Source organism: Rhinolophus sinicus, linkage group LG02 (genome assembly GCF_036562045.2).
Source record: "Rhinolophus sinicus isolate RSC01 linkage group LG02, ASM3656204v1, whole genome shotgun sequence".
NCBI classification, from domain to species: Eukaryota; Metazoa; Chordata; class Mammalia; order Chiroptera; family Rhinolophidae; genus Rhinolophus; species Rhinolophus sinicus.
Window position 1 is genome coordinate 176,704,558 of NC_133752.1, and position 13,627 is coordinate 176,718,184.

The following is a 13,627-nucleotide window of genomic DNA, read 5'->3' on the forward strand; positions in this document are numbered from 1 at the left end:
ACCTAGCACTTCCTCTTCTGAGTGTATTCCTAAGAAAAGCTTTCAACAATTTTGGGTAATACTTGGCTAATATAAATATCTGTATTTAAGTGTCTGGGTAAATAGATAAATTCATTGTTTTGCTTCCTTACTGTCCCTCACATCAGCTCTACTTACAATAGCCAAAACCTAGAAGTAATTCAATGTCTAAAATACAGTAGAATAAATTAACGAATTGTGATATAGTCTTACATTAGAATATTAGACAGCAATTTAAAAGAAATACTGCTACATGTAGCAACATACTTGAATCTCACAGATACACCATTTTGTAAAAGAAGCCAGGCAAGAAAGAATTCTCACTGTTCAAACAGCTCAAAAACAGGCAAAACTAACCTCTGATGGTAAGAGATCAATGTAGTGATAGACAGGGGAAGCAGGCACGAGAGAGCCCTCTGTGGCACAGAAAATATTCTTCATCTATCATATGCATATATGGGTGTATAGCTATGTAATAATTCTTGAGTTGTATACTTACTATTTGTGAAATTTACTCTGTGAATTTATAACTCTATGAAATGGTAAAATTAGTATTATACGAGGCTTTTGTAATGAGCTGGGACTTTTCCCCTCTGTTTTCTACAGCTTCTTCTTTTTTTGTATAAAATAGTAATCATTGCTTGAGAGTTTGATGAAACTTACCAATAAAACCATTTTGCCTTTGATTTACTGAGAAGATTGATCTTTGAATAACACTTCAATTCCATTATACTTATTGTTGAATTCAATTACACTGTTTCTTCTTATGTTAACAGCAGCACTATATATATTTGTATTTTATATAGCTGTGGTTCATGTAATGTATTTCTCTCTCACTTAGAGATGATATTTTTGCTCTACATACAATTCCAAATACAATAGTTTTCTTTCTTTTAAGGTATTACTTTTGTCTTTTTATAAGTAATATTGCTAGTAAAAAGTTTAGAGTCAATCTGATTCTTATATCTTGGCAGATGATGTGCACTTTTTTCTGGATATTTACTATGGTATTTTGTTAATTTCTCTATAGTTTGTCTGGATGTGAACATTTTTCCTTGTCTTATTTAAGCGGGAATCTACAAATTTTTCCAAAATGAGACCTTACATACTTTTTTAAATTCTATGAAATTTCTATTGGTTCTTCAACTCTTCATTCCTCTCTAGTTTTATGCTTTTTACTTCTGGGACCTCCTACATACTACGTATATGCTGGTGCTTTTCTTCTGTGCTCTATATACCTTAGCATTTTATATTTCCTACATCTTTCATCTTTGTCTTCACTTGCCTTCTTAAAAGTTATTCAAATTTATATTCCAACTTACTAATTTGTTCCGTTTTTAATCGTGCAGCATTTTACTTCTATTTAAGACCTCTTAAACATTGCAAAGCAGATAGAAAAGAAGTGAGGCACCTTTCACAGCTCTTTAGATTTCTAAAATCATCTTTTAAAAAATTTTTATTACATTTATTGGGGTGACATTGGTTAGTAAAATTACATAGGTTTCAAGTGCACAATTCTATAATACATCATCTATATGTTGCATTTTGTGTTCACCACCCAGAGTCAGTTCTTCTTTCATCACCATATATTTGACCCCTTTACCCTCTTCTACTAACCCCCGTCCCCCTTACCCTCTGGTAACTGCTAAAGTATCTGTATCTATGAGTTTTTGTTTGTTTGTTTGTTTGTTTGTTTGTCTTGTTCGTTTGTTGCTTTCAGTTTTATATCTCACATATGAGTGAAGTCATATGGTTCTTGGCTTTTTCTGTCTGACTTATTTCACTTAGCATGATAATCTTAGGATCCGACCATATTATCACAAATGGCAGTATTTCATCTTTTCTTATGGCTGAGTTATATTCCATTTTTTATATGTACCACATCTTCTTTACCTACTCATCTATCAAAGGACACTTTGGTTGTTTCCATGTCTTTGCCACCATGAATAATGCAGTGAACATAGGGGTATACATATCTTTACAGATAAATGTTTTCAGAATTTTGGAGGTAGATACCCAGAATAGGGATTGCTAGTTCATATGGTAATTCTATTCTTGATTTTTGAAGAATCTCCATACTGTTTTCCACAGTGGCTATACCAATTTACCTTCCCACCAGCAGTGTATAAGGGTTCCTTTTACTCCACAGCCTCTCCAGTACTTGTTATTACTTGTCTTGTTGAGAATAGCCATTCTAACAGGTGTGAGGTGATATCTCATTGTGGTTTTGATTTGCATTTCCCTAATAGATAGTGAAGTTGAGCATCTTTTCATATATCTGCTGGCTGTTTGTATGTTTTCTTGAGAGAAGTGTCTGTTCAGGTCCTCTGCCCATTTTTTAATTAGATGGTTTGTTTTTATTGTTGTTGAGTTTTATGTGTTCTTTATATATTTTGGATATTAGCCCCATGTCGTAGACATTGTTTGCCAATATCTTCTCCCACTGGTTTGATCGACTCTTTGTTTTGTTGACAGTATCCTTGCTGTGCAGAAGCTTTTAGTTTGATGTATTATCAATTATTTATTTTTGCTTTTACTTCCCTCCCTTGCCTCTGAGGCCAAATTCATAAAATCTTCTTTGAACCCATAAGTTTAGTACCTATGCTTGCTTCCATACGATTTATTGTTTCATGTCTTATGTTTAAGTCTTTTATCCATTTTGAGTTAATTTTGGCATATAGTGATAGATAGCAGTCCAGTTTCATTCTTTTGCATGTATCTTTCCAATTTTCCCATCACCATTTATTGAAGAGACTTTCTTTTCTCCATTGTATGCTTTTGGCTCATTTGTTGAAAATTATCTGCCCATATATATGTGGGTTTATTTCTGGGTTCTCAGTTCTGTTCTATTGCTTGGTACATCTGGTTTTTTGCCAATACCATACTGTTTTGATTATTGTCACTTCATAGTATAATTTGAAGTCAGGAAGCATTATATTTCCAGCCTTCATTTTTCGGTTTTTGGGTTTTTTTCCATCAGAATTGCTTTGGCTATTTGGGGTCTTTTGTGATTCCATACAAATCTGATGATTTTTTTTCTTTGTCTATGAAAAATGCCATTGAGATTTTGATAAGGATTGCATTAAATCTGTATATTTCTTTGGATAATATGGCAATCTTAACTATATTGATTCTTTCAATCCATTAACATGAAATATCTTTCCATTTCTTTGTTTCTTCTTCAATTCCTTTTAATAATGTCAAATAGTTTTCAGCGTATAGGTCCTTCACATCCTTTGTTAAATTTATTCCTAGGTATTTTATTCTTTTTGTTGCAGTTGCAAAAATAATTTTTTTTTCATTTTGTTTTCTAAAATTTCATTGTTGGTATATGGTAATGCAAAGGATTTTTGTACATTGATTTTGTATCCTGCAACTTTACTGTACTTGTTTATTGTTTCTAATAGTTTTTTTTGGTGGAGACTTTAGGGTTTTCTTTATAAAAAAAAATCATCTGCAAAAAGGGACAATTTAACTTTTTCATTTCCAATTGGGAAGCCTTTTATTGCTTTCTCTTACCTGATTGCTCTGGCTAGGACTTCCAATACTATGTTGAAAAACAGTGGTGACAGAGGGCATCCCTATCTTCTTCCTGATTTTAGAGGAAAAGCTTTCAGTTTCTCATCATTAAGTGTGATATGAGCTGAGGGTTTGTCATATATGGCCTTTATTATGTTGAGGTACTTTCCTTCTATACTCATTTTATTAAGTGTTTTAATCATAAATGAATGTTGTATCTTGTCAAATTTTTTTTGTATTTATTGATATGATCATATCATTTTATCTTTTATTTTGTTTATGTGGTGTATCACATTGATTGATTTGCATATGTTGAACCATCCTTGCACCCCTAAAATGAACCCCACTTGATCATGATGTAAAATCTTTTAAATGTATTGTTGTATTTGATTTGCTAGTATTTTGTTTAGGATTTTTACATCTGTATTCATCAGAGATAGTGGTCTGTAGTTTTCTTTTCTGTGTGTTATCCTTACCAGGTTTTGGTATCGGGGTAATGCTGGCCTCATAAAATGAGTTAGGAAGTGTTGTCTCTTCTTCAATTTTTTTGGAAAAGTTTGAGGACAAGTATTGAATCATCTTTGAATGTTTTGTATAATTCACTAGTGAAGCCATCTGGTCCTAGACTTTTGTTTTTGGGGAGGTTTTGGATGACTGTTTTAATTTCCTTACTGTTGCTCAGTCTATTTAGATTTTCCAGTTCTTCGTGAGTCTTTATCTGCATTTATCCTGTTATTTATTCTTAATTGTTTTCTTTAACTTCTCAGCTTAGTAGCACTTTCGAATTTACCTCATATTATTCATGGACACAGTGAGCAACTTAGATTACTGCCATAGATTCCTGTAGCTATAAAACTAGTGATAAAATAAATTGGGGGAAATGCAAGATCAAAATGTTCCTCCAGGCTACACTATCATTTTCTCCTCTTACAGTTCTCTTCCCAGGTTGCAGCCCTTTACCAACCTCTGCCCAGCTTCACTCACCAGATCAATCTAAGTTTCAGTCTACTTAGGGAATGGTCTCACTCTAAGATGATTAATTTTTTGGAAACTTATTTCCCTTTTATCTCTAATATTTCTCTAGATTTGGTTTCGGTAGTTGGCAGCCCCTTTTGGTTCATCATTTTGCCAAGAATAGGGTGTCATCACATACAAAACAAATTATCCCATTGAAAAAAGAAGTATTTTGAGAACATAATATAAATATGTGTCATTTTTGAGCCAAACTTTAAAATATTATCAATTAATACATCAACTTCAAATATTTAATATCAATTACAACTTTATCTCTATGATTGATCTAGGTTGATGAGACTGCTATTTTAGGAAATTCTACAGATTCTGTAGATCTTTTAGAGCAATCTAAGATACACCAAGTACACCACAAATTTCTGACAAATAGACATCAGCAAGGCCTCTGACATTACTGTTAATCAGATATTACTAAAGATGCAGGAAGTGTTTCTGTTCATCATTAGGCCCATTTGTGATTATAACCACAGTGGTATGTAACAGGAAGGAAAATTTTGCTATATCAAAAAAAAAAAAAAAATAACAGTTGCTTTTGCCTTCAGGAAAAGGGGGTGGGTTGTGGGTGCTAGTAGTAAAAGTCAACGTTCTATGTGTGTATTTTATTATAAGAGCTCTGCCAGTGCTCAAAGATTATAATTAAGTTCATATTCTTTACAGTGAGTTTGCTATATGCACAAGATTCCTGTGAGTGCCTACTAACCAGACTAATTTGCTTCTATGCTAAATTCTGTCATGTTTCTATACACAAATTTAGTCAGTCCCTGCTAGAACAAAACACAAGATTGGCTTAAACTCCAAATAGGCAGAATGCACAAATCCTGTTTAGTGGGGTCAACTTGTACACAAAGATACCTTACATATGAGAATCAGGGGACCAAAAGCTGTCAAGGCAGTGACTACTAGATGGATAAACCTTTTCTCTAATTTCCTGCCCATGACTCAAATACACTCTCAAGTGGATAAAATTCTTCTATGTTAATCATAGTTGGAGGAAGAATGTCTTGTTGGCTTACTCTCCCCTTACCGCCTTATACCTGAAGCGGGAAGGTCAATTTCAAGAGATCTTATGGGGGGCATTTCAAAACTTGTAAGAGAGAAATTCGGAAAGGTCAATAGAGAGAAAAGTGTATACTAAGCAATGGTGACAGTTAGGATTAAAATGGAAAGAGAAACAAACAAACAAACAAATTCCTCGGGCAGAAGGCTGAGAGAAAACAACAGTGGGATATTAGGATTAGGTCAAATTTACTAATTATTTATACCTTGCACCAGGCTATATTCCTTCCTCAGCCCCCTTTAACACTAAACTTCAGTAAATGTTGACTGCATAAAATAAGCTTTTCATAGAAATAGTTTGGAGTAGGAAGAAGCAGCAAAATGTCCACACATTCAGTGAAATGGGGCAAAGAAGAGATAGGAGGCATAAGGGGGAAAAGGAAGAAAACAGATTGAGAATTTAACAAAAGCACACTTTCACACTTTCAGGAAGTAGTAGTTAGAAGTATTATAGCCCAAATGCACTCAGGAACCATTAGAAATACTAGGGACAGTGCATAGGGGTAATAATTCAAACCACCTTATTTCTTATTATTCAAAGGACTTGAGAACTTGGACATGGTATATGTAGATGGTATACTTTTTCTCAGAAGATGTATGAACTCTAATGATTTTTTTTAGGAAGTTTAAAAGATTAGCAAGTCTCACCTACTCTGTATAATATGTGATCCTATTGACCTTAACACAGCAGGTCATAAATAAAGGACTTCTTCATTCCCTTCCCCTTCCACTGAGAGGCACATATTAGGATAGAATTTTGGCATAAATATAGATTTTTTTTACATGTAATTGTTTGTTATTTGATTTTCTTATACTCATAGCTTGAATCTAGGGGGTTACTTCAAAACAAGCAATTCAGAGATAGTAGAATAAGGAGTAATTTTCCAGGGAGAGTATAACCACTTACAATAGAGCTATTTTCCAAAATTTCATGCACCAGTATCTTCTAGGATATGAGTTCAGAAGAATATCCACGTTCACCATGGCCATAGTATGCTGAGGGGACGAGAATGGCTTAACTCCTAAAGAATCATCACTACCCCTGATACTGATCCAACTTCCAGCTCTACTCTTACACACCAAAAGACCTGATCTCTTTCTATAGCCAGAAGAAGTGAGAACATGGAACCAAAAATTATTTTCCTAACCAAAATCTAACCATATATTATGGGGTACCTTGAATTGATTTACATTTTAAAAGATCACTGTACTTGAGGACATAAAAAATAATCTTCATTTTTAATTAACCGTACAGCACACGTTATATGCTACACCCAGTAACTCAACCATGAAAAGACAGCATTGGGTTTGGAAATTAGTTGAGATCTAAGAATCTACACAACCAAAGTTAAAAAGTTAACATAAAATCATTCTGCCCCCAAGTGATTCTGTACTTTCCTATTCCAATTATACCTCTGAAAAGTGTTAATATTTGTTTTTACTGAAAACATTCTGCCACATTTACATCTATTTCCATAAAATCAAATTCCGGATTCTATAGTGGGAGGAGCCAAAATTATATAAGAAAAGATGATGTAATAATTAGAATAGAATATTTCTGGAATATTCATGTTTTTACTGTCAGGTCATCTTGAGAGGAGAGACATCTCAACTCTGCATCTAGACTCAGACTCTCCCTCAGTCTGACCATGGATCACTCATCTAGAGTTTCACCCAGTAGAACAAAATGTATATTTGAGTTAAAGTGGCTATGGTACGAACACTGTAAAAGCAATTGTGTTAAAGTCTCTAGATAGTTGCAAAGATTTCTCAATAACACAAAACTGGTCTGAAAAGACCAATGTATTTATTACTGGACAATTTATATGAAAATGGAGCACAAGTCAGTATTATCCTATCTGGATATAAACAGTGATATTTTCTGAACATATTGTTCTTTTAGGAGTTTCTCCTCTCCCAGGTTTTCTTTCATTGAGGAATGTGAAAACCAATCTGCAATAGCAAATTCAGGGCCTGGTTATAACTCAGAGATTAAACAGAGCCCTCTACAGGTCTCAGAATCAGGGGCAAAGTGAAAACACAGCATCTCTGGTGACTCAGATTGAGATCATTTCTGCACAATATAAAACACATCAGGAAAATCATATTAGATACAAACTGTTGATCTCAGATCATTCTCTAGGAAATATTATACCTGTAGTAAAAACTAAAGACCTCTGAGAAGAGCTACTGCACACTCTATACAAACAGCAGGGACATGAAATTGGAGAAATTGTGAGTATCCTAATTTTCCCAATAAACTGGGCTACATCACAGGAATTTGATCACAGAAAGGTACATCTCCATTACCATCTATTCCATAAGGTCACTTAGGGGCCAGATCCTGATTTTCCAAATGTCCACAAGGATAATCCCAGCCTTTTCTGAAAATCCTCAAATGGGTACAGCTGCTTCAGCTGCTACAGTTTTTCTTCTCCCAAGGGATACCACCACCCTTACACAGGCGATGGCAGCAGATGTTTTATTGGGCCTTCCAGCTCTGAAATTCTGTGAATCCGGACCAGCTTCATGGATATGCAACCTATGCAGTTACACAGGACTCCATACTCAGAAGGGCCCTGTACTGGTTTAATGTTCTGCTGTCACCATCTTCAAAGTCTTGTTTTTGAACAAGGAATCTCATGTTTTCATTTTACATTGGGCCCAGAAAATTATGAAATCAGTCATGCCACTGGTCTTAAGAATATACAGACTACTTCTCACCCATGACCCAAAACCTGCCCCAGTGAAAACACGTTTATCAGAGTAATCTTAATATAGTATTAGTAACTATAGAATGTAGCTTATCAGTGTTTTGCCATTTTAACTGTATTTCTTACTTTATTACATCTTGAAGTAACCAAAAGAGTTTTTTGATAATATACGTGATTATTGTGATTGGGAAAATATGGTCACAGCATCAAAAAAACTACACGCATGGCTGTAACTGCAGGAAGGTACCTATCATGAAATCCAATATTCCCATTCCCCTTAAAGATACTCAGAAATAGCAAAATGACTTGGGAAAGTAATTCTGGTTGTAATTGGGAAATATGGGCCCACTCAAAATTTATATTTGCAACAAGGATTGGCAATTAAGGACTCAAACTCATCTTCCCAGGAGATAAGAATAAGACTACAAGAGACCAAACTTCCCTTTCACTTGTCTATGAGGAACTATTCTCTGGGCTACACAATTTGTGGGGTTCATTGCAAAACAAAATGCAGAGTCCCTTGTTCAGAAACTATCAAAAACTTCAAGATGCGACAGGTGAGCAATAAATTGAGTGCAAGATTAGATCCTTCTTGTGAAAGACCTATATGCTGAAAACTACAAGACATTTTTAAAAGAAATTGAAGAAGACACAAAGAAATGGAAAAACATTCCGTGCTCATGGATTGGAAGAATTAACATAGTTAAAATGGCCATATTACACAAAGAAATATACAGATTTAATGCAATCACCATCAAAATTCCAATGGTATTTTTTAAAGAAATAAAACAAAAAATCATGTGATTTGTTTGGAACCACAAAAGAACCCAAATAACCAAAGCAATCTTAAGAAAAAAGAACAATGCTGAAGTATCACACTCCCTGACTTTAACTTGTACTACAGGGCAACAATAATCAAAACAGCATGGTACTGGCAGAAAAACAGACACGTAGACCAATGGAATATAATTGAGAACTCAGAAATAAACCCACATAAATATGGACAGGCAATTTTTGACAAAGAAGCAAAAAACATACAATGGAGAAAAGACAGCCTCTTCAATAAATGTTGCTGGGAGAATTGGAAAGCCACATGCAAAAGAAAGAAACTGGACTGCTATCTGTCACCATGTACCAAAATTAACTCAAAATGGATCAAAGACTAAAGCATAAGATCTGAAACAATAAACTGCATAGAAGAAAACATAGGTACTAAACTTACGGACCTTGGGTTCAAAGAGCATTTTATGAATTTGACTCCAAAGGCAATTGAAGTAAAAACTTTTAAAAAAATGAATGGGACTATATGAAACTTACAAGCTTCTGCACAGCAAAAGAAACAATCGACAAAATAAAGAGGCCACCAACTGAATGGGAGAAGACTTTTGCAAACAGTTCCTCCGATAAGGGGCTAACATCCAAAATATACAAGGAACTCATGCAACTCAACAACAAAGAAACAAACAACCCAATTGTAAAATGGGCAGAGGACTTGAAGAGACATTTCTCCAAAGAGGACATACAAATGGCAAATAGACATATGAAAAAATGCTCAACATCACTAATCATCAGAGAAATGCAAATAAAAACCACAATGAGATATCACCTCACCCCAGTCAGAATGGCTATCATCAACAAGACAAATAGTAACAAGTGTTGGAGAGGCTGTGGAGAAAAAGGAACCCTCATACACTGTTGGTGGGAATGCAGACTGGTGCAGCCGTTATGGAAGGCAGTTGGAGGTTCCTCAAAAAATTACGAATAGAATTATCATAAGACCCAACAATCCCTCTCCTGGGGATCTATCCAAAAAATCTGAAAACATTTATGCATAAAGACACGTGTGCTCCAAAATTCATTGCAGCTTTATTTACAGTGGCCAAGACATGGAAACAACCAAAATGTCCTTCGATAGATGAATGGATAAAGAAGTTGTGGTATATATACACAATGGAATACTATTCGGCGGTAAGAAAAGATGATATAGGAACATTTGTGACAACATGGATGGATCTTGAGAGAGTAATGCTGAGTGAAATAAGTCAGACAGAAAAAGCAGAGAACCATGTGATTTCACTGATATGTGGTATATAAACCAAAACCAACAAAAGAACAAGACAAACAAATGAGAAACAGAAACTCATAGACACAGATAATAGTTTAGTGGTTGCCAGAGGGTAAGGGGGGTGGGGGGTGGGGGGTGGGAGATGAGGGTAAGGGGGATCGAATATATGGTGATGGAAGGAGAATTGACTCTGGGTGATGAACACACAATGGGATTTATAGATGATGTAATACAGAATTGTACACCTGAAATCTATGTAATTTTACTAACAATTGTCACCCCAATAAATTTAATAAAATAAAATTTTTAAAAAATTAAAAAAAAAAAAAGGAGAAAATCTGAACAGATCAGTAATGAGTAAAGAAACTGAATCAGTAATCAAAAACTTCCCCAAACAGAAAACCCCAGAACCAGATAGTTTACTGGAGAATTCTACCAAATGTTTAAAAAATGAATGCCAATCTTCAAATTCTTCCCAAAAAAATTGAAGAGGAGGGAAACTCCCAAACTCATTTTATTAGCCCAGCATTGCACTGATACCAAAGCCAGATAAAGCCACTACAAGAAACAAAACCGATATCCATGGTGATAGATCAATATCCATGGTGAATATAGATACAAAAATTCTCAATAAAATATTAATAAATTGAATTTAATAATGTATTAAAAAAGAATAGTCATCATGAACAAGTGGGATTTTTCCCTAGGATGCAAGGATGGCTAACATACACAAATTAATAAATGTGGTACATCACATTAATAGAACAAAAGAAAAAAAATAATGATCATCTCAATAGACACAGAAAAAAAATTTGAAAAAAATGGGTATAAGTGACAAACCTCAACATAATAAAGGTCAGATACAACAAACGCATGGTTCACATTATACCCAATAGTGAAAATTTGAAAGCTTTTCCTTTATGGTCAGGGACAAGACAAGGATGCCCATTCTCATCTCTTTTATTCAACATAATACAGGAAGTTCTAGCTACAGCAGTTAGGCAAGACAAAGAAATAAAATGCATCCAAATCAGAAAGGAAGAAGTAAAATTATAATTACTTGCAGATTATATGATCACATATATAGAAAATTCTAAAAACTCAACAAAAACATTGTTGGAGCTAATCAATGAATTCAGTAAAAATCAACATACAGAAACCGGTTGCATTTCTATACACAAGCAATGAAACATCTGAAAAAGAAATAAAACTATCCCATTCATAATAGCATAAAAACAAATAGGAATAAGCTTACCAAGGAAGTAAAATAATCTGTACAATAAATACAAGACTTTTGTAAAAGAAATTAAAGAAAACACAAATGGAAAGATATTCCATGCTCATGTATTGAAAGAATTAATATTGTTAAAATGTCCCTACTGCCCAAAGCCATCTATAGATTCAACACAATCCCTAGCAAAATTCAAATGGCATTTTCCCCAGAAATAGAAAAAAAATTCTAAAATTTGTATAGAACCACAAAAGACACAGAATAGACAATTATGAGAAAGAAGAACAAAGCCAAATGCATTATACTCCCTGATTTCAGACTGCATTACAATAGTATAATAATTTAAAAAGTATGGTACTGGCATAAAAATGGACACATAGATCATTGGAACAGAATAGAGCCCAGAAATAAACCCTTGTATATACAGTCAACTAATGTTTGACAAGTTAGCTAAGAACATTCCATGGGGAAAGATAGCCTCTTCCATAAGTGTTGGGAATACTGGATAACCACATTCGGAAAAATGACTTTGGACCCCTATATACCTCAATAAAAAAAATTTTAAAGTGATAACATTATGAGTACTTGTTTTATTGATACCAAGGGTGAGATAAGCAATTTGTGTAAAATTGATTTCATTTCCAAGTACTGTAATGACATCCATTTTATTTATTTACTCAAAGGTCCTGAAAAGAATGTGAAAGCAGATTAACTGGTTTATATGAAAATGAACAGAAGAAGAGGAGGCATAGGAACAGAAATGTTGAGAAAAAGGACCAAGGAGTAGGAGGGCAGGCTCTTTCTAACCACTGAAGACTGGATTGCCAGGTACAGACTGACACATTGTAAAATGGGGATTAATGTTGTAACTGCTTTGTAATCTGTAATCCCACCATGTCCCAGGAAACTGTAATGTATTCCTAGGTGAAGTATGTACTGATTATGGTAGTCTTGGGGACAAAAAGTAATATGTGGTTTGAGGGAAGGAAAAAAAAAGCAGACTTTATACTTGTTGCCATCAAAAGTCCTGGAAACAACTGAAATGTCCTTTGATAGATGATTGGATAAAGACGTGGCATATATACACAATGGAATACTATTCTGCCATAAGAAAAGATGAAATAGTGCCATTTATGACAACATGGATGGATCTGCAGAATATCGTGCTAAGTGAAATAAGTCAGACAGAAAAAGTCAAAAACCATATGATTTCACTGATGTGTGGGATATAAAACTGAAAACAATAAAAGAACAAGACAAACAAAGAAAGAAACAAAAACTCATTGACACAGACAATAGTTTAGTGGTTACCAGAGGGTAAAGGGGGAGGAGGGTGGTAGATGAGGGTAAAGGGATCAAGTATATGGTGATGGAAGAAGAACTGACTCTGGGTGGTGAACACACAATGTGACATATAAATGATGCATTACAGAATCGTATACCTGAAACCTATGTAACTTTACTAACCATTGTCACCCCAATAAACTTTAATTGAAAAAGAAAAAAAATCCTGAATCTTTATAAGGCTTTCATTTACCAACCAGAAATAAAATGAGAGGAGTCTACTATGAAGCCAATAATCATGTCCCCTTAATGTCTGTCTCACATTTTTTCTTTATTTAGCTGAGGATTTTTTACCTTTCTAATCATATTTTCTACCCAGCTGACTTTTTGTTGTTACTGTTAGATACTTCTTGTTTCTTTGCAGTCACAGCATGATGGTCATTTGACATTCATTAGGCCTAATTAAACAAAAATCATTTTTGTCTTGGGCCCATGGGGTAGTAGAATTGACCCAGAAACAGTGCATCTGACTGATCTCACCAGCTGAGCTGAACCAGTCATTGAGCCAGACCTCTGAGGTGGAGAAGAGAAAGCCACATATACATTTTTTTTTTTTAAATATAGCTTTACCATATCAGCTTTGGGGGCAGAATAACACCTGATGTCAGAAAACCTTGTATCTCATATAAGGAGATATTTAAGATTCGG

The 13,627-nt window shown here is 34.4% G+C and overlaps 1 protein-coding gene across 1 annotated transcript in view; it reads left to right on the forward strand.

The window, feature by feature from the left end:
• Window positions 1-12,556, forward strand: part of CD163 (CD163 molecule) — an 83,977-nt gene extending 71,421 nt beyond the window's left edge. The window contains exon 17 of the mRNA XM_074326099.1: window positions 12,319-12,556. Coding sequence (XP_074182200.1) covers window positions 12,319-12,325 — 7 coding nt within the window. The 3' untranslated portion in view covers window positions 12,326-12,556. The remainder of the gene's footprint in view (window positions 1-12,318) is intronic.
• Window positions 12,557-13,627: the final 1,071 nt, after the last annotated feature.